Here is a 20,469-nt window from a genome sequence, read left to right as displayed (position 1 = left end):
AACAAAAGAGATGAGAACCCAACGTTGCGTACAACATTTACAACTTTGTACAGTTGGCGACCCTGATTAACAGCACAGATGGAAACTACACCTCCAGAGAGCTGCTCTGTTTACTGGACCCAATCACATTGCTTAATGTACCCCAGGATGAACACCACTGCCTCAATATTCACCTCACTGCTCAGAGACAACAGGCTCCAGAAAAGGGTTTTAATGAAACACTTTATTTCCAGATCCATAGTTTTACTTCAGCACTTGAAAGACATCTCAAGGGTTGCAGGTGTGACATCAATGTCATCTTCTTCCATCTGTCGAGGAGCAAAGACATTTAATGAATCCTTTAGCAAACTGACCAACATTTAGATTAAAGGAAGACTGGCTCCCTAAATCATGTATAGTACACAATTCACCAATAACTCCAGATTTCAAGTAGCTCACCAGCTTGGAACCCCTAGTTGCAAGGGAAGACGTATTCTGTCTCAGCCTGGTCACCTGTAACCGTAAGACAGCTTCGTCTCAGTAAATGAAAACAACTTGACCAAATGTTCCTCACAAGAGGTTAAAAATAACGTTTTGGGGAGGGTTAGTAGAGTAACTTACTTGGCTGGTAGTAGTCATAGATCTTGACCACTGCTGGCTTTAGATTCTGTACTGGGAACTCCTGTATGATGTCCAGGGTGATGTGGAAAGGAAGTGATGTCAGCTGTTGGGAGAAAAACAAACAAACGGGTCATTAAATGATCAAAGCAGAAGTTACTGTACATCAAAATATATTATGTTTAAATGAAGCCCATTATATGAAGTGCCATGTGAATGGTTTCAGACTGATAGATGGTTTTCACCTCACCTCTGTCAAGTACATTAACACATGGTCATCTTTGATATCAACACGATCCACTTGACTTGAACCCCGCAGCTGTGAAGACAAGTCATTGATATCGCATGAACAAAGAACCGTCATCCTTAAACAAAGGGACACAGACGAGGCAAGACCTCCATGGATAAAGGTCCCAACAACTCACCCTCCCCAAAGAGTCTGGATATGGAGAAAACCCAGAGAGCATTTTCAAATCCACTATAATCATATTGGTGGTGAGCTCCTTTCCATGATATCTGAGAAAGATGATTGACAGCTGATTTTTTTATCCATAAAGACCAGATAAGCATTCTGACTGATCCAAGCCGAGGTACCAACTAGAAGGTCAATATACACAGGTATAACAAAACTAATTCATTTGGGTCAAACCCATTCTGCAGGTCACACATTTACTAGAATTCATACAAATATGTCCTTCATTCTGACCGAGACTGGAGCTTCAGCGTGACTCTGGGTCTCAAAGACTTCCTGTTGCAGTCCACCTCTGGAGTCACCTGGATACTGAGCGTTGTGCTTCTGGTAGGAGTAGGGACGTTGTAGCGGAGCACCACCTGGGATAGAGAAGAGGAAGTCAGGGAAACCATCCTGTCCGAATACAAACATTTTATGAGCCAGAAGAAACAGCTTCCCTGTACTGTGTATTAAAGGGCATCTTGCGCCACAGGACTGGAGGAGAGATGTGTTTTCACTGACCTGCACTGAGGCACAAGCACTGCCCTGCACTTCAACGCTGTACTTCCCTTCTGTGTCCTGCAGCGCCCTCTCCTGGTACAGCAGCTTGTTGTTTTGGTTCACATGGAAGAGGCACCGGTCCCCACTGGGAGACCTGACCGTCACTGTGCTGGCTCCTCCTCTACTGAACACCCTGGTGGAGTAGAGAGCCAGGGCCTGGAGGGCCACCACCGTGTCCTAGACATGCACACCACAGGACAATCAGTTCAAAATGAAGAGAGACCATTTTAAAAGGGTTGAATATTTCTCACATTGAACAGTTGCTAAAGTGACTAAATCCCAATTCCATCCATTACGATGATGGTTTCTAGGCTCCATCAGTGGAAGGGAGCCTCACCAGGTTGGACATGAAGAACACATGCCCTGTGGTCTGATACGAGTCAATGTTTGTACTAGTGCACCATTTCAGACCACTGGTGTTTAGAAAGTATACCTGGGTGGAAGAGAAGCCTCCGTAGGCGTTCTGCTGCCTCACCAGCCACCTGACGATGCGGGAGGCGTAGCCCAGGTCAGAGGTCGACCGAGAAGAGGCACTGAGGGACGCCAGCAGAACGTAGGAGCTGATCTCCACCTCCAGGGAGGGTGAGGTCTCCGAGGAGGACTGGGACCAGTGCAGGAGACCCCCTGAGGGTTGAGGAGCACACACACCAGAATAAGGACTAGCTTATTCATCCTAATACAGACTACACAATACAAAGTTCTGACCTCCCCAATTCATGTCCAAAACATTTTTTAGGAGCAAGAGTATTTTTTTTCTTCTTAACAATAATTTAAAATTAATCATTTTATTGGGCCTCTCTGGAGTGCCAGATAGTCTGAGGGTTTGCACTTTTAGGAGTAATCCATTATCCAGGCATGCTCAATCAAGGCAAGACAGCGCTACCAGGATATAGCTCACCCTCTTGAAATGAGATGGTGTCGAGGTGCTGCAGAAGCCGGGCCCGTGTCTCCATGTCACCTGCCAGGGTGAAGGTGTAGGCCAGCAGAGCAGTAGCGTAGGTGTTGGACAAATCACTGGTGGAGTTCTTCAGGCAAGACAAGCTGTGGTCCACAACAGGATCCTAGAGCACAGAATGACAGCAGCACATTAAAAGACAGCCTGGTCCCAGATCAGTTTGGACTGGGTTCCATTCAACTTGCTGTTCTGGGGCCTCAGGCAGTTCAAATTGTTGATTAGGGAACACTTTTTGCTGAGGAACGGGATTGTTTTTCCTTGTACATTTTATTACGTTTGTAAAGGGTATAATTTGTGTATATGCAGAGGTCCCCTACTAAAGAGGCATGGCACTCTAAAAATAAAGCTGAAAAATCAGACGCCAACAGATCTGGGACCAGACTAGAGCACATTTCCTTTCTCACTTTACAGTAGCATACGGAGCCTAATATCAGTAGTAACAGATCTAAGCCCATTCTGTTATTTCATAGGCTACTTGCAGAGAAATTACTTCACTACATCGTAGAAGCTGTTCCATCCACATCGATGGAACAGTAGTGGAGAGGGTAGTAAGTTAAGTTCCTCGGCGTACACAGAGAAACTGAATTGGTCCACCCACACAGACAGCATCGTGAAGAAGGCGCAGCAGCGCCTCTTCAACCTCAGGAGGCTGAAGAAATTCGGCTTGTCACCAAAAGCACAAACTTCTACAGATGCACAATCGAGAGCATCCTGTTGGGCTGTATCACCGCCTGGTACGGCAACTGCTCCGCCCTCAACCGTAAGGCTCTCCAGAGGGTAGTGAGGTCTGCACAACGCATCACCGGGGGCAAACTACCTGCCCTCCAGGACACCTACACCACCCGATGTCACAGGAAGGCCATAAAGATCAAGGACAACAACCACCCGAGCCACTGCCTGTTCACCCCGCTATCATCCAGAAGGCGAGGTCAGTACAGGTGCATCAAAGCTGGGACCGAGAGACTGAAAAACAGCTTCTATCTCAAGGCCATCAGACTGTTAAACAGCCACCACTAACATTGAGTGGCTGCTGCCAACACACTGACACTGACTCAACACCAGCCACTTTAATAATGGGAATTGATGGGAAATGTAAAATATATCACTAGCCACTTTAAAACAATGCTACCTAATATAATGTTACATACCCTACATTATTCATCTCATATGTATATGTATATACTGCACTCAATACCATCTACTGCATCTTGCCTATGCCGCTCTGTGACAAATATTTTTTTTTTATTTGACAGTTGATGTAAAACAGATGTCATACAGGAGGCTGAATGAGTTGCCTGTAATGACGGTGTGAGAAATGGTTCCATGGAGTGAAGCTACTTACCGTCACGGACATGTTGAGCTCCAGCATTGAAGCAGTGATGTAAGCCGTCAGTGTGACTTCATCCGTCACTCCACCCTAGAAAACAATGTCAAGACACCAACTGTATCTAGCCTGTTGAAATCAAACTACGGCCGGTCTGACGAAACAGACAACCTGTTTATTAGCAATATTAATACCTTCATTCGGTTGTTCAAGAGCTTCCCTAAAGTTCTGAAACAGCCACGTTGGCCTTGTTGACGTTCCAACCAAGTCTTGGATTGCTCCATCGTTGCCGGGTCAACATAGATGAAAGACAGGGCTTTGCCAAAGGATCTCAAGACAAAAGCAGTCAGCCTGAAGAAAGAAGTGGATTCATTTAAAAGCCATGACATCATATCGTCAAGCTCCAAGTCATGACGTCACACACACATCAGCTGTCCTATCCATCGTCTCCATGCCAGAGATGCCATTTGATTGGTCAATATGTCATTAAAACTACCAGTAGGTGAAAAACAAGCCAAGTACTCACCAGGTGTTCCCCAAGCCTTGTCCAAACGTGCTGTACGCACCATCGGCATTCTTGTAGTTCAGCTGCCGTTGGTAACCTGCCGGTGGGTTTTTATCATCAACGGTGACCAAGCGCTTGTTCTATTCTCAGAGTTGTGCCCCAAACGGCTCCTTATATCTCAGGGCTCTCCAACCCTGTTCACGGAGAGCTACCCTCCAACCAAGTTGTAATTAACCCCCATTCAACCAGCTAATTATTAGAAGGGGAGCGAGATTAGGGTTGGAGTGAAAACCTACATACAGGACAGTAACAAGGTTGGAGAGTCCTGCCCTATGTAAGGAATAGGGTGCTATGAGACAGTGTCAATATTCTACCATCAAATGACTTCAGTAGAAAACCATGTGTTGGGTCAGTGATGTTAAGACATTGAGATCTGTCATGCAGCTCCGCTGTTACCATGACAGCAGGGTACACCGTGGAGAAACACTTTAAAATAGAAAACGAAATCCTCTAATTGGACAAATCCAGCCCGGTTTGTGGATTTGGCATCTAATCAAGACAGATTTGAAGGGACTCTCCTACCACTAGTGAGGAACTTGGTGGCCTTTTCTAGGATGGCTGGCGTGAGCTGCTCTGTGTTCCTCAGGTACTCCAGGATGTAGATATTGGGGGAGAGCAGGGCCATATTCTGCTCCCCACACCCATACGGCATCTGCAACAGTCCATCCAGGTTGTTGAGGGCCCGACCCAGGATGTCCCCTACAGAGAAACAAGGGACTTCTGTTACAGACTGTCCTCTTCTGCAAACAGCAGCATCGTCACTGGAGAAGGTTCGTCTTCCCACCACTACACAATGGTTTATTTTACCCAAAACCGAGAGGGAAATCCTAGCAGAGCCATCCACCACATTCTGGGGAAGTTGCAGTTCCACCTCCTCCGTCAGAGCTTCTCCTGTGGACACAAAGAGGAGCTGAATGAAGATGATCACGTCAACCACCGTGAACATTCAACGTGGATTCATTACTGACCAGTAGGACACAGCAACCAGTTGTAGGTGTGGCTCTTCTCTGTTCCCTCAGCCTGGAGGAGGAGAGGGATTCATTTCAGAGGCAGTTCCACTAGACAGTATCTGTGCTACCTAACGTTAGTTCTCCCACAGCGGTAGACTACATACCTTCACCAGCAGGCTCCGTGTGACTGTGTCAACGCGTCCTCTCTCCGGTACGTTCACAACCCCGTTGTCACACGCAGTCTGGGACCGGACAGCCGCCGCACTAACAGACACGTTCAAAACCCCTACACAGTACAGCGCAGGTTACACAACATCCAATACGGTGACAGTACACAACTCAGGTTGACATCCATTCTGCCGTTTGAACAGATGAAGACTAACCCAGGACAGAGGGGGCCATAGTCCAACTGAAGGTCTCTCGTCCATTGGCACACAAGCACGAGGAGTCCTGGACATCACGCAAGGGTGTGAGAGTGTAGTCTGAGGAAAGAGCTGGAGTCACAGAAACCTGCCAAAGAGGAACACGGGGTAAGATAACGTGGTACGACAAACAATACAACTCAAGAAACCATCCTGGTGCAGTGTCGTACCATGATGCACTTGGAGAGGTAGTTAAACACAGTGGCCTTCAGCTCAAAGTGCTCTCCCCGGATGACTGAGTAGGGCAGGGTGAGCTCCAGGAAGAAGGGCTGGAAGACCGTGAGCTCCACCAGAGGAGCCAGACCGAAGCCACTGGGGGCCAGGCAGAAGACCTCAGTCTCCCAGGTGGTGATGGTGTCTGGGACTGTCAGGGGGACATCTAAAGATCCAGACTCCCTGGAATACAGAGGTCAGAGTTCAAACAGAAAGCCACCACGTGTCTAATAGAGAAAGACTAATTTCAACACAGTTTGTTGTTACAAATGCATTTAAGCTTTATCTAACCAGGGACACCCATTGAGGTCAAAGGGTATTTCCTAAGAGGAAGCTGACCTACAGTTTACAGAGGTTCAGGTTCCTAATCTACACCACTACTGTTTGGATACGAGGCAAGAGCTAAGAGGGCTTTCACAAGAGGTCGGCCTCACTCTGCAGAGCACTTACCCAACTTCCACAAGGTCCCAAATCCATGTCTCAGGGAAGAATGTACGGACCGTCTGTATGGGTGGCGGAGGTGGAGCGGCAAGTCCACCAGCCACAGCCATTTCAAGTCTAGGACCCGCTGATCCAGGCCTAGCCATTAGGCTGTAAGCTACTACCAACACAAAACATGGCCATTAGTGTCAAGTTAAAAATAGACTGAATGCTGCTGGGCTCAGTGAGTGCATGCAGTGTTTAGACCAGTTTAACCAGGCTTTGTTATTCTAGCAAATGGTCATCCATAACCCAAGATTCATTAGACTTGGCAATGAGAATAAGGGTTGGTAAGGACATCTCACCATAGGAGCGATAGTACTGGTTCCCCTGGTAACTGAGGCAGGAAGGTACTCTTATATCCAGGTTAGTCGCTAGCTTCAATCCCAGTGTCTAGAAAAAGCAGAACCAATTTAGTAATAAAAGTCAGTTTGTCATTCTATTAAGTTTAACACATTGTAACAGTATGGTGACTGATTCTTCCCAGAAAGAAGAGGCTTCAAGTTGAGAAAACAGGGCAGAAATATTTACCTGAAAAGCTGCATAAGGATCATTTGTCTGCTCAGACGGTCCATATGGGTGTGGTATTATGGATCTCCTTGGTCTAACGCGTAAACATGCTACTGGATCTTCAAGCTCGTAGGGAACATAGGTCGTCTCCTTGACCGGTAGCAAATCAAATATCTGGAATGGGACAACAGGGAGGTGTGAAATGACCTTGTTCATTGGGGACCAAACAGAACAGACTGAAACGACTACTTGGGGAAACACTCCATTTTGTTGTCCGTTGCTAAACGTTTAGAAAGTTGTCCCATCAACAAGGAGGTGCTTTCCAGTTACTGAGAGTCAATAGAAAGTGGGCCTCAAGCCAGAGAATGAGTCCCATCACATTTGATAAAAGCTCCCAACAGTGAACAGATCCACTCCATGTCTGCTGTGGTCACTGGTTGTATTCCCAGCACCACCAAAACAGTAAGTATGTGGTAGGTGGTACCACTGTTGTTCACTTCAGTGAGCTGTGTTACCTTGTCAGCATCCAGCCTCTTCCCTGGCTCCATGATGCCAACACTCTGGTCAACAGCACTGAGGCCACAGAGGGAACCGGGCCGGGCCGAGAGATGCAGGGTGTTCTCCTCCCCTGGGACAGCGTTGGAGGGAGAGAACTCCACCAACACCTGGCAGACACAGATACCATTACTCCAGGTATGATACAGTCTGCATGGAAATACTGGACACCTTTCATAAAATGACAACATTGTTTGTGATGTACAGTCACTGGGGATATGCCAGACTCCTCCACACACCTTGTTCCTGAAGCATTTCTCAGTGGGGAAGTTCATGCTGTGGGCGATGACAGTCTCACTGGGTAGCATACTGTACACCAGGAGCTGAACCACCGGCGCCATCTCTGGGACCACTGCCAACGTCAAGGTGACGTCACCCTCGGCTACTGCAACGCAAGAGCAGGTCACTCATTAAGCACCTTCCAGAAAGTTCAGAATCACTTCATGAAACTCACTCACCAGGACTGTCCTGCTGCACAGTAACATTGATGTGTCCATGCTGAACTATGACCCCTCTGGACAAGGCCTGGAGGGAAAGGAAACAGTTCTCAGCAACAGAGTGGAGACGTTGCAACCTGGACTCATGGGGTAGACGTAACACGGTTAACAAATCCAGGACTCCCATTAGTATGATACGTTAGCACCTATTCATTTGTGGATGCCCATCATCCATTTTATATCGGTTATGAATTCGCTAAATGTATTATTTATATATTACGAATTCCAATTTGTAACATGAGCAAGGTTGGGTTACAGTGGTTGATTAGGAGTATTGGTGTAGTTTAGGAACATCCTTCCTTTGAAAGTGTCTCGGGAAATGTCTGACATGATCCTGGTCAAAAGGAGTGCAAATATGGTGCTGTTTGAGAGGGACCATGGGTTTGCAGGTTGTTCCTGGTTCTACTCACCAGGTAGAGGACAGCCACAGAGCCCTTTGGGACAGTCTCCCCTACGATGGCATAGCGGATGGTGAGCGACACCGCCTGCCCACACGCCAGTGGTGTCTCCACCTTCTGAATAGCCAGGGAGCTGGACGGTTTAATGTCAGGGGCAGCGGGCTGGATCAGCGAGAGTAGGTGTTGCCCTCTGTTGAAATAGGGGACCCTGTATCCTGGGTACTCCACTTGTGGGGTGTCGCTCACCTGGAAAGGAACAAAAGGAATCGTAACTAAAGGCCCAATCCTAAATCAACCCCTAGAGCCCATCCTATATACAGTGGGGATCTGAGAGGATGACAGGAAGCAATATGGTAACAGATCCACCTGACTTCCACCTAGCCTGTGCATCATTTCCCCAACTGTCCTGGGGACCCCAAGCGGTGCACATTTTGGTTCCCCCGTCACAGGAATGTCATAATTCCTGTGTTCATTAATTAAATGCACTCTGTTTAAGAATTTGTAAGATTCTTATTTGTATAAAATAGACAGGGACCAGTCTTATCAAAATTAGATGACACTATTTATTCTCAGAGCTCGCTGCCATGAAACCCCCAACAGTTTATATACAAAATATGACGTCATAGGTTATAAAATGTCTTTCCTACTATGACCAGGACAGAACAGGTTCAAAAGTTGATTCCAACCCACTAGCTCGCTCACTCCAGACACACACTTATCCAGATTCACTTCTGGAATCTTCACCTTCATCCATCACTATTTAAGAGACAGTTCCAGATAATGGAGAACTCTACCTCATCCCAGAGCTAAGTTGAGTCGGTTCAACCACAGGTTAACAACCCTTTTTGCTTGCTTAAAAAAAACACAATCCCTTCCTTATGAATTAACATTATTAATCAGATATAATAAAGTTTAATTAGTTATAGTTCTATTTAAGATGTAGATATTGTATAGTCCCAGAGACTGGCATCGAGTATAAAGTCTCTCAAACCTAGAAGGAATCATACTTACTACGAGGTTAATATTCTCTTTGGGCAGACTGGTTGTGTTGACGGAGAACCTGGCAATACCACGACTGTCCGTGGTTAGGTTCTGTAGTCGTAGATATGAGGACCAGCCTTTCTCCTCGAACAGGTAGACTAACATGTCAGAGATGGGTGTGTTGTTAAATCGAACAGCATTTATCTGAGGAAAGGGCAGGAAGCAGTTCAGGAAGCAGGACAAACCAAGCATCCACAATGCAACAGGAACACCATTTGGACTTACCTTGCCTTCGATAATTGATCCATGCTCATAGATTTGGGGCGTGTCAACAAATGTGAATTCTCCAATCACATAGGAGAGCTCTACATTTCTCTCCTCTGACAGTGTAATACCTGTCAAATTAAAACAAATATGGTTTTATAGGACAGTTAGGGAACCTGATCTAATGAAACAGCCAATAGTTACGTCGCCATCAGCTGAAGTGAAATGAAGGGTTTGTATTGAGTCAACATGACGCATCTCATATTGATTGTGATGAGGACTTGCCTGTCCCCTCCTCCTGTACTTCTGCATGGAAACTAAACACGTCTCCCAGCAATTTCTCTCCTGCATTCTTTGTGAAAAGTGCCATGTTGAAGACATAAGAAGCACAGCCAGTATGGTCCATCTAGGAAAAGCAGGCAGAACCACACAAACACATTTAAATCCCATTCAAAATGTCATATGTTGGTAAAAACAGCACTACTCGTTTTAGGAAAGCAGACAGACCTCTATTGACTCTTTGTGGCATGGAGGTGTGTAATCAGGAACTCCTTGTGGATTTCGCTCATCAACTGTTATTGGTATCACTGCATTGTCCACCAAAGGTCGGCACAACTTCACCCCTGCTTTACCAGGTACAGGCTGCCCATACGTGTATCTGATTTCAATTCACAACAAGACAAGTGTCAACTTCCTGCATCCAGTTACCATATTAAAAACACAAGACCTAAAGGCTTGAAGTCAGGCGTTGAACACGGTCAATGAATCTGGACCTGTATTCATAGAGCCTCAGAACGGGATCAGTTTTAACTATAGATCATAATGAACGAGGTCACATGTCAAGGCTGGGACCTGATCCTAGAACAGCCATCCTAATCTGAGATGCTTTATGACCGAAGAACCAGCTGGTCACGTAAATGCCACTAACAAATCTCAGGGCTCCTAGCAGCAGTTGAAGACTTGAGCAGTAGCACTATAGGTCTTCAATTAGCATGGGTCATTAATGCAGACCACATGCATATTTAAATAAGTGTATTTGAGTATCCTCAAATGCATAACAATTTCCAAGTGTATTATCAAATTAAGCTACAGTACTAGCAGAGGCTGCTGCCTACAGACTTGACATCATTGGAATACTAGTCACTAATAATGCTTACATACCTTGCATTACTCATCTCATATGTTCATACTGTATTCTATACCTCTGACATTGATCATCTATATCACTGCACCCTCAACATGTACCAAACACGTGTTGTGACCAATACAATGTTATTTACTTGTATTTTCAAATCCTTCATTTGAAATGTGAAAGTAAACGTAATACTTTTAATAGTAGTTGAACCCAGGTCTGCCTTCGTGTAATGAGATAATTAATGACATGTAGTGGAGTTACACATCACCTTGTAACTACAGTACATTGCAAATCACCAATAGTGTTTACTCACTCTGCACACACTTTCACTTCATACTCCTCTTGAACAACGCTGATCTTGTCAGTGAGGTTCATGTTGATCTCAAACTTGGGCAAAACTACAGATAAAAAGAACAGCAGTGAACTCCAGAACGTTCCGGGATTGTGATGCAACATCACCGAGCATGAAAGAGAAACTCAACCTACCATACTGTTCTACCTTGAAGTTGTGGTAGATTTTCTCTTCGCCAATCCACACTACAATGGTATAGGATCCTACAGGTGCTTCAGAGTTCAGGGGGTGAGAAAGCTGCAGAATGTTGCCACTGGATGTAGTGTTGACCCACTGTCCAATCCGGTTGTGATTAACGTCCTGTTGGTTCATAGGAAGGGGCATGTTAAGCAGGACACAACGTTGTGGAGAGTTCACCTAGCTAGCAGGGGGAGTCATAATGCTGCAGTCTTTACACTGACAGTCAACATAAAGTTACACCAACAAGGATCTTACCTCAAGTTCCACAATGTTGTACTGTGAAGGGCAAAGACAAGAGATGGGGTCATGTTTCATTAAGAACTCCAAAACCAAAACAGAGCATAGCTGTCTACGGCTACTAGACAGCTGATTGGCTTAGTCACTTAACGTAAACATCAGAGCATAGCTGTCTACAGCTAGACAGGTGATTGGCTTGGTCACTTAACGTAAACATCACATGTAGCATTTGCCATTCAATCTCAGGAAAAGATGACCCCATACATTCCAATCTGACCGATATGAATGGAAGCCTCATGTCCTGGCTGGTTGATTGCTGTACATAATACCAGACTGCTATGTCCATCACAGTATTGTGACACTTCTGCATCTTGGATTGAAATAGTAGAGAATGAACTAAAATACTATTGTCAAATGTATATTTTCAACTCACCAGCTGATTGACGGGGCTAAAATGGGTATCCAAGGTGACGACTCTAAAAAGCACTGTAAACAGCCAACGACAAGACAAACACAATGAGAATATTAGAAGCATAATTTCAGGCAACTTTCTCAATTCCATGGATTCCCAGAAATACTGGTTGAGGATTCCCAGCCTGATTCCAGTGTACATATCCTGAGTGAACCCAGGGGGATTTACTGCATCTGCACCACATTCCTGAACAACGAGGCTCTTCAGATGTCTACCGTTTCCCTCTACAATCCTCATAATGCATGCCGTTACAACAGAGAGGACGGGACCAGACTGGGGAAGAGCTTTGCCAGCAATGATGGGGTTCTTTTCTACACAATTATTGCCTGATGCATTTCAAACAATACTTCCTTCAGATGTCAGTCTGACAGGACTTCATTGTAAAACTGTTATAGCCTCAAATAAACAAAGGGAGCATGGTGGGGTCGTGGATAACTGTTGATGTCAAAATGGGGTCAGGGGCCCAAAAAGGTCAACGCCCCGGAGTAAACCATTACAGAGCATTGGCCCGTTTCTTAGTAACCAGACTAAAGGTGTACCGGCTCTAACATTACCCGTTTGTCCTGGTTTGTAGATTGGTTTGTCCGTTTGGATGAACGTCATGGGGCTGTAGGGTTTGATCATGACCCTTCTCTCCTCTGTTGATAGAAAAGTCTCCCCTCGAACCTCCACCTTAAAGTTCAGCACTTTGTCGCTCTTCACACGAGGGGCCTGTCAGAGCCGGAAACAGGGCAACGTCAGTAAACGGACCGATAACATAGGACATTCAAATGTGGTGCCGTGTGGCCCAGTTGGTAAGAGCGTGCCACTAGCCACTTCAAGGTAAAGCGTTTAACTCCTGCAGGGATCCCATTATGCATTCAGCCTGCTGTAAGTTACATATATAAATGGTCTCAATAGTATATACTAGCATTCAATCAAAACCTGGTACAAATTGGAGCCCGAATCACAGGAAAGTTCTGGTAGGTCACCACTGACATTTCCCATAAAATAAGCTGCCATTGCACAAAGAACCTAAGCGATGCATCAAAGCTGAGCAGTACAGTCCACTCTTAATGGAATGGTTCTGGAAGTCCACCAGTGCTGGGCTGACCTGAAACTGGACACAGCGGTGAAACTCTTGGTCAGAACTCTGGTGGAGAAGTCTCTTGTTCTGCCCGTCGGCCATCAGAGATACGGTCATGACCAGGGTCTCGTTGGGCTGCAGAAGGCTGGCACAAAGCTTGGCCTCTGAGCCTGCCTGGATCACTGCAGGAACGGCTACCATGTAAACCCTACAGAGAACACACCCGGCAACAGGAACATCAGTACATCTCTAAACACAAAGCCAGGTGAAATATACAGGGGGATAAAGACCTGCAGAAAGGGGAGATGAAAAATTGCTCTGACAAGAGAACGTTAAACCGGGACGAGAGAAGCAGGTCTGACCACTAAATTCTAACTGCAGATGGACTTACGGTCTTGGAGTCTCTTGACAGACACAAAGCCAGTGAATGCAGGCAAAGAGGATCCATCTCCAAACCTTAAGCCCAGGAAGAACCATGACTAAAGGAGAAAAATAAACCAACAAGTCTGTTATGACCCAGTATTCCTACTGCACAGTATACAGGTTGTGTGGGATCCAGATTGTCAATTGACTTCACCTATAAAAGGTTAGAGCTTCCACAGCAGGTCAGGAGATATAGGTTAAGGGTTGGCTAATAAAATACAAGTCTACAGAGAAGCAGGTGAGACCAAAATTGAATTTAAAATTCTTTCCTGGGCACTGCAAACCATGCACTCCATATCAGAAGCATCTACCCACTGACATACCACCAGACAGGGAGAAGCATCCCCAAACAGGCACCAACCTGGTCTCAGACCATTCCCTATCATTTTGTACGCAAAACCGAAAACCAAGTATGATATTACATTTTATATGTATTACAGTCGTGGATGTCCATCCATTTCATATGCTGTTAACAGACATCTTACAAATTCCAATTTGTTGTGGCCAACATGAACTAGGTAGCTAACATTATCTAGGCTAAACATTAGGAGTAAAGGTGGTTAGCATGTTGGCTAACCTTAACCCCTTTTACCTAAGTAGATGGTGCTTATTACCCAAAATGTTATACGTCAGTTTTACTACACCCACCCCTCCACCCTTTTGGTTATTGCCTTAAGTAGCTGTCAGTCTTCTGTAAAAATACCAAACGTAACATCTCATACAGATTCCAGCCTGGCAGATTTACTTTTACTATGTTACCTATAGTCCATGAGACCAGGCTGCAGACACGGGTCGGTAAAAAAGGCTCAATTGCATGTAGGTTAGTGTTTCTTCTAAACCGAGTTACAATATATCGGGCTAGAAACTGGGCGCCAAACACAGATTGCAAAAGTGTGTCTAGCGTGCACGAGGAGAAAGTATTATGTTGCTAAACCCTTTTGGATTGCATTTGGTATAGCCTGTAAAAGACCAGATACAAGTCATTTAAAAAAAACGGTTGTTTTTGGGTATATGATTGCAACACAAGTTGCTATAGCACCTGTGCACTAGGCATACTCACCGCAGCGGGTTGTTTGTGGACTCGGTCGAAAGTAAACAACCCCCATCGGTCATGTCCCTATAAATATCCTTAGTTCCGGACTTTTTTCCCTTCTAATTACTAAGCGCTCGCACCTGCTGGATATTCAGGGAGTTCGATTAGACTGAACGGCCATTTCAAATGCTCGATCATATTGTCAACAAGGCAGCATGTTGATTACCTCAACTAGCCTGTGGACTCGGTACCGGTGCCCCTTGTATATAGCCTCGTTATTGTTATTCTTATTGTGTTACTTTTTATTTTAGTCTACTTGGTCAATATTTTCTTCTTCTTGAACTGCACTGTTGGTTAAGGGCTTGTAAGTAAGCATTTCACGGTAAAGTCTACACTTGTATTCGCGCATGTGACAAATAAAATGTGTGACAAAAAAAATTAGATTTGACCTACATCACTTTGTTTTGAGCTGGCTTTGAAAGGGGCACATGGCTCATGCTCCAGAGGCATCCCAGACACTCCTTCCACCGGGGTAACGCAGGACAGATAATTGAATCCCCTCCTATCACAGCCATTAAACTCTGTAACTGTTTTAAAGTCACCATTGGCCTCATGGTAAAATCCCCGAGCAGTTTCCTTCCTCTCTGGCAACTGAGTTGGGAAGGACGCCTGTATCTTTGTAGTGACTGGGTGTATCGACACACCATCCATAGTGTAATTGATAACTTCACCATGTTGAAAGAGATATTCAATATCTGCTTTTTATTTTAAACCATCTACCAACCCATCTGCTCTACTTTATGAGACATTGGAAAACCTTCCTAGTTTTTGTGGTTGAATCTGTGTTTGAAATTCACTGCTCGACTGAGGGACCTTCCAGATAATTCTATGTGTGGGGTACAGAGATGAGGTAGTCGTTACTGCACATGATGATGATGAGGTAGTCGTTACTGTCTTCTCTCCTACGCCCCCCCCCCCCCCCTCCCCTCCCCTCCCCCCTCCAGACCAAGGTGAAGCACCTGAAGCAAACGTCAGTGATGCTCCAGAGGGAGTTTAGAGGTAACATCCTGTCACGAGAATTATGTTCTCAATGTTCATAAACCCAATTCAATGAAGTACTCAGCCTGAAGGCCAGAATTTGTAAGAAACTGGTTGAAATGAATCAGACGGAGGCCCAGCTACGATAGTCAGAAAGTTTATTTACGAGAGCGCTGGTCTGTTGTACAAAACAATTCATTTTATACTGGCTTCTCACTCACACACATTCACACTAACATTAGCACACAATGTTCTCCTACCCAGCTGACAAAGTTTAGGGGAATCCGTGACTTACTCCCCATCCTCCCTCAAGATAGGGAGACCCTGGGAAGTACTCTCGGTGGCCCCGACCAAGGTCGGCACCGAATCTTGCTCAGTCTGTTTTTAAGATACTATAATAGACAACCTACACACACGGATGTATACAGTATATCACAAAAGTGAGTACACCCCTCACATTTTTGTAAATATTTGAGTATATGTTTTCATGTGACAACACTGAAGAAATGACACTTTGCTACAATGTAAAGTAGTGAGTGTACAGCTTGTATAACAGTGTAAATTTGCTGTCCCCTCAAAATAACTCAACACACAGCCATTAATGTCTAAACAGTGGCAACAAAAGTGAGTGGGCCCAAAGTGTCAATATTTTGTGTGGCCACCATCACCATCAGTACTCACTTATTGGTACCACACACACCATTAGAATAATCTCATTATTCTAATCAATTTCATCATGACTAATCAATTTCATACAATCATATGGTTTCAGGGTGGAATATTCTAATCATTGACATGATCAAATAAATCCCATTATCACATCCCTAACACAGTGGAGGACCTGGTACGACTACCTGGAGTAGGACCCAAGATGGCTCCCCTGGCACCAGGTCTCTGGCAAAGGTAGGTATGGCTCATTTAGGACTACAAATCCCATATTCTAGTCTGCATGTTGTGATGTGGTCTGATCAGGTGCAGAGTGGTAGTTCTATTGGATTATATAGTGGGCGTCTCGTCATGGGATACTTTCATTCTATCTTTTGTTTTTATTGTGTGTGTGTGTCTATGTACACACACACACACACACGTCCACCGAATCTCCAACCGGCTGGGACGGACGAGAGGTGGGACCAAGAACCCAGAGGAGACACGCAAGGCCCTGGAAGACTGGTTACCAAGGTGACACCACCACTTCCTCTACCTCTGTCCCATCAGGTCACTCGTTAACCAGTGTCATGACGTTGCCCTCTTTGGGTACAGAGAGCACCTCTCTGCTCCTTCAACCAGGCTGCTGTGGTCAGCGAGGTCACAAATTCCTAGAGAAGACCCTGCCTCATGGTGTGGGAGAAAGATGTACATATAGGGAGAAACATAATACTGTAACACAGGAGAAAGATACACTTGGAGTGCATTTGTCATTCTGGTAAAATGCATTGTCTATTGTATAGGACAGGAGGCCAGAGTAAGGCCATGAGAGCATAGGACAGCTGGACATACCAAGGTCAGAGGGACATACAAAGGAGGGGGTCAGCCAAATGACCAACTGATGGACTATAGACATAGGCCATATATTTTTAGGACATGAAGATGCTGAAGGAATGTCAGAAGAGACACAGTCTACGAGTCCTAATAAGGACAGACATACCAAAGAACACACCAGGCTGAACGTAAGGGGGCCCATAGCATAAGATAGGCATGTATTATTTTTGGGACATGAAGAGGTCCTGTCACCATTATAACTTGACTGAAAGCAGATATGGGCGTTATCGAGCTGAACAAGCAGGATGCACAGATTGGGATATAATGGTGGCAGATGGACTGAGGGAAGTAACTTCATTTGCATGTGGGATGGACTCATATGTTGTATGTGTATGAATCAGAGCGAGTGCTCTGGAAAAGCGTGTGTTCCGCGGACCACTCCGGCTTGCTTTACGTTGTATTAAAAGCCTATATTGATTTCACAAGTTCTTACAAGTGTCATATTTGAACCGATTTTCTACGACAATGGCCACACAGTATAGAGACAGAGGGAAGTTTCATAGAGAACAAAGAAATTGCTTCCACCTCACAGAACTTGAGGTCCGAACAACATTTATGTTCCGGAGAAGGTATAAAAGATGGGTGAAGAATCCAGCTTCGAACTGGTCCGTCCGTTACATTTTGGGGAAGCTCATGGAAGACGGTGCGGCCACATTACCATAACGCTGTTTATATAATAGCCTCAGATATGAGGTTTACATCTAATTGTTGTATAAGATGAATGAGTGAGGATGATACTGTTTGTAAAATTGTGTCATGTGATTTTGGACTTTTTAATGAAGGAAACTCCCAATTCCCTTTTGAGTTGAACTAAATCAGAGGACCGCCCATGAGCCCAGTTAGGGTCAGGCCCTTTTCTGCAATTCCGAATAAAACCCCAATCTTGAGAAGTCCTCAATAGACCATGTTTTTCGCCATTACGAGAGGACAAAGGTTGCAGACCATTGCTGAATCTTTTAACCATACCACGTGGTTAAACTCTTAGACTATCGATACCGACAGAATAAGAACAAGTCTTTGATATTAATTACTAGTCTGCAGCTCGGAATTCGGTATCATTGAACGACAATCGCCATTCTACAAAACATGAATGAATGTCGCTCTGAACTATCCCCTCTAACCACGACCGACAATTCTACAAAATAAACAAACTTTTCAACAGCTATCAAGACGACACACTGAGCGCAAAAATATATATTGATTGCAATTGTTCCCGAATGAGTGAGCGTTCATGTGCAAAGGATTAGTATTTCAATTGTTATAATTATCAACTCTGTGGTGACTTCTCAGGTGACCCCCACATCCCCTTTTGTCTAACAAGCCGCCATTTTTCGAACCATTTTTACTTAGTAATGCATAAACAAACTAAGTTAATAAATGATTTAAGACAATTGATGTATGGATGACTCATAGTAAAGACTGGGTTCGTGCAGATAACCAACAATTTACGACATTTGGAATGAGACTAACGTGAGGTAAAGTAAATTATTCATTAATTCGAAGACTAATTGATCAGATAAAATATCTGAAAAGTTTAGGAAATTATAACTTTGTAATCTGAATATTTTCCTTGGTGCCCCAACTGCCTAGTTAGTTACATGATTAATCAGTTTAATCACATAATACTAATTAGAGAATCTTTGATAAAAACTAAGTCTTCAATTTTATGATAAAGACACGACACCAGTCACTGACCAATCAGATCCCTTACAGCAGGAAAGAGAAACATTTTGCCTTGTGATTTCTGTCCGACATGATTTTGATGAAGACTGCGATTGATGATCTTCCCAGACACAGGGATCTATGGAGTGAGATCAACTGGTTGGTGGGGTTTGGTCAACCTGTCAATCCTCGCAGCACAGCTGCCCCACCACCCATCAAGCCTCCCCAGCCAAGAAGCCTAAAGTTGGGTCCCCTCGCTCACCACTGCAGGGTCAAAGAGGAACCTCTGGCTACCACCCTCTCCCCTCCTCTGCTGCCCAGAAAGAGGAAGTCCAAGCCAAAACCTTCTCTACATGATACGACAGAAGGGGGTAGAATCCCTTTAGAGATGTAGGGACGTTGTCACATTTCTCTCTCCTTGCCACTTCCCTTGACTGATTTGAAATGAGCTGTACAATAAATAGGGTGGTAACTCCTACTAGCCCAGTGGTATTAACTTCTTTAGCGGGGACACCATTTTTGGACCAAATTTCTGTGGACCCCATTTATTTTGATGAGAAATTCTCACAACACCAAAGCTAATAAACCAACAAAGGTTCTCAATAAAATTATTTTTCAAATGATCTCAAACATGTATATTGTCCCAAACAATAACTGCCACTAATGTTTTGTTCCCAAAACAAAGCGACCTGACAAAAGGATAAATAAAAAAATTAACCAAGTCCGTTAAGAACCAATTCTTATTTACAGCCTAGGAACAGTGGGTTAACTGCCTTGTTCAGGGGCAGAACGACAGATCAGCTCAGGGATTCTATCTAGCAACCTTTCAGTTACTGGCCCAACACCCTAACCACTAGGCTACCTACAATACCACTGACATAATCCTTGCAGATATACCAGAGTGACTAAGATGTGTAGGGGTCAGAGGTCCATTTGGAATTAACAATGTGAGTAAAGCTCAGTGCCACAAGTGATGGAGTTCCCCCAGGAGACTACAGGGTGGTTTGGTGACCACTGCATTACTGGAGCCAACTGACTGTCAGATCTATTGTTGCGTACTGTCCAATCAAGAGGGCTCGTTTCAATCTTCTCTGAACCAAAACATCTGGTATTGTCATGGTAAGTACAGTAATGGTTTAGTTTGACAGCTCAGCAGGTACAGGAGACAACCCAGAACAGGTCTTTTCTTTCCCATTGTCAGGCCATAAACACGGCTTTTCAACGACTGTTTTCACAGCATGTTTGCATACGTTTCTTTCATAGAATTTAGTGAGTCGTTGTCAGTAGGGCTCTAGAGTATCTGTTGGGTCGTCAATTGTTCAGTTAATCTCATTGATTTGTGAGGTGTTTACCACCACATCTTGCCCTGCCCACACCATTCATCAGGAGATCACAGTAAGACGTTAATGTCATTTAGTGGTAATATGTCCTGACCCATTCCCTGATGAGAACTAAAAGAACAGGGCCTTCATAAATACAGGGGTCCATGTCCCAGACTGAGGAACAGAAGAGATGAGAACCCAACATCTACAACTTTGTACAGTTGGCGACCCTGATTAACAGCACAGATGGAAACTACACCTCCAGAGAGCTGCTCTGTTTACTGGAC

At 44.7% G+C, this 20,469-nt stretch overlaps 1 protein-coding gene across 3 annotated transcripts; it reads right to left on the bottom strand.

Annotated features, from left to right (window-relative positions):
• Positions 1–208: 208 nt before the first annotated feature.
• Positions 209–13,642, bottom strand: LOC110515930 (alpha-2-macroglobulin-like). Of its 3 annotated transcripts, none has more exons than XM_036973777.1 (36): positions 13,557–13,642; positions 13,193–13,373; positions 12,654–12,810; positions 12,061–12,113; positions 11,646–11,666; positions 11,345–11,510; positions 11,172–11,256; positions 10,231–10,381; positions 10,009–10,129; positions 9,745–9,854; positions 9,490–9,663; positions 8,491–8,724; positions 8,042–8,108; positions 7,823–7,968; positions 7,544–7,693; positions 7,050–7,202; positions 6,824–6,911; positions 6,489–6,639; positions 5,996–6,221; positions 5,787–5,913; positions 5,568–5,689; positions 5,422–5,473; positions 5,261–5,344; positions 4,976–5,152; positions 4,415–4,490; positions 4,083–4,239; positions 3,907–3,981; positions 2,508–2,670; positions 2,043–2,233; positions 1,571–1,786; positions 1,304–1,428; positions 1,023–1,113; positions 848–916; positions 601–703; positions 439–492; positions 209–308 (listed from the first exon to the last, which is right to left on the bottom strand). In XM_036973777.1, exons 1-35 carry the CDS (start codon positions 13,640–13,642, stop codon positions 452–454), a joined length of 4,389 nt encoding a protein of 1,462 aa, XP_036829672.1. In that variant the 3' UTR covers positions 209–308; positions 439–451. The 3 variants fall into 3 exon arrangements, with proteins under 3 accessions (XP_036829672.1, XP_036829673.1, XP_036829674.1); XM_036973778.1 differs by having other exon boundaries at positions 6,489–6,636; XM_036973779.1 differs by having other exon boundaries at positions 7,823–7,965; positions 13,557–13,634.
• Between the last annotated feature and the right edge of the window lie 6,827 nt (positions 13,643–20,469).

Source organism: Oncorhynchus mykiss, unplaced genomic scaffold (assembly GCF_013265735.2).
Source record: "Oncorhynchus mykiss isolate Arlee unplaced genomic scaffold, USDA_OmykA_1.1 un_scaffold_313, whole genome shotgun sequence".
In the NCBI taxonomy this organism is placed as follows: Eukaryota; Metazoa; Chordata; class Actinopteri; order Salmoniformes; family Salmonidae; genus Oncorhynchus; species Oncorhynchus mykiss.
Note: the sequence above shows the minus strand (reverse complement) of the source record. Positions and strands in the feature narration are given on the sequence as shown.

What these genes read in the sequence shown, in the direction of transcription:
- LOC110515930 (XM_036973777.1), bottom strand. Translation starts at nt 13,642, where the DNA reads ATGGTTCTTCCTGGGCTTAAGGTTTGGAGATGGATCCTCTTTGCCTGC. An exon ending in CTGTGGCTGTCCTCTACCTG is followed by an intron (nt 8,109 to 8,490) that starts GTGAGTAGAACC and finishes CTTTCCCTCCAG; the next exon opens with GCCTTGTCCAGAGGGGTCAT. An exon ending in ATCCTTATGCAGCTTTTCAG is followed by an intron (nt 6,912 to 7,049) that starts GTAAATATTTCT and finishes TGCTTTTTCTAG; the next exon opens with ACACTGGGATTGAAGCTAGC.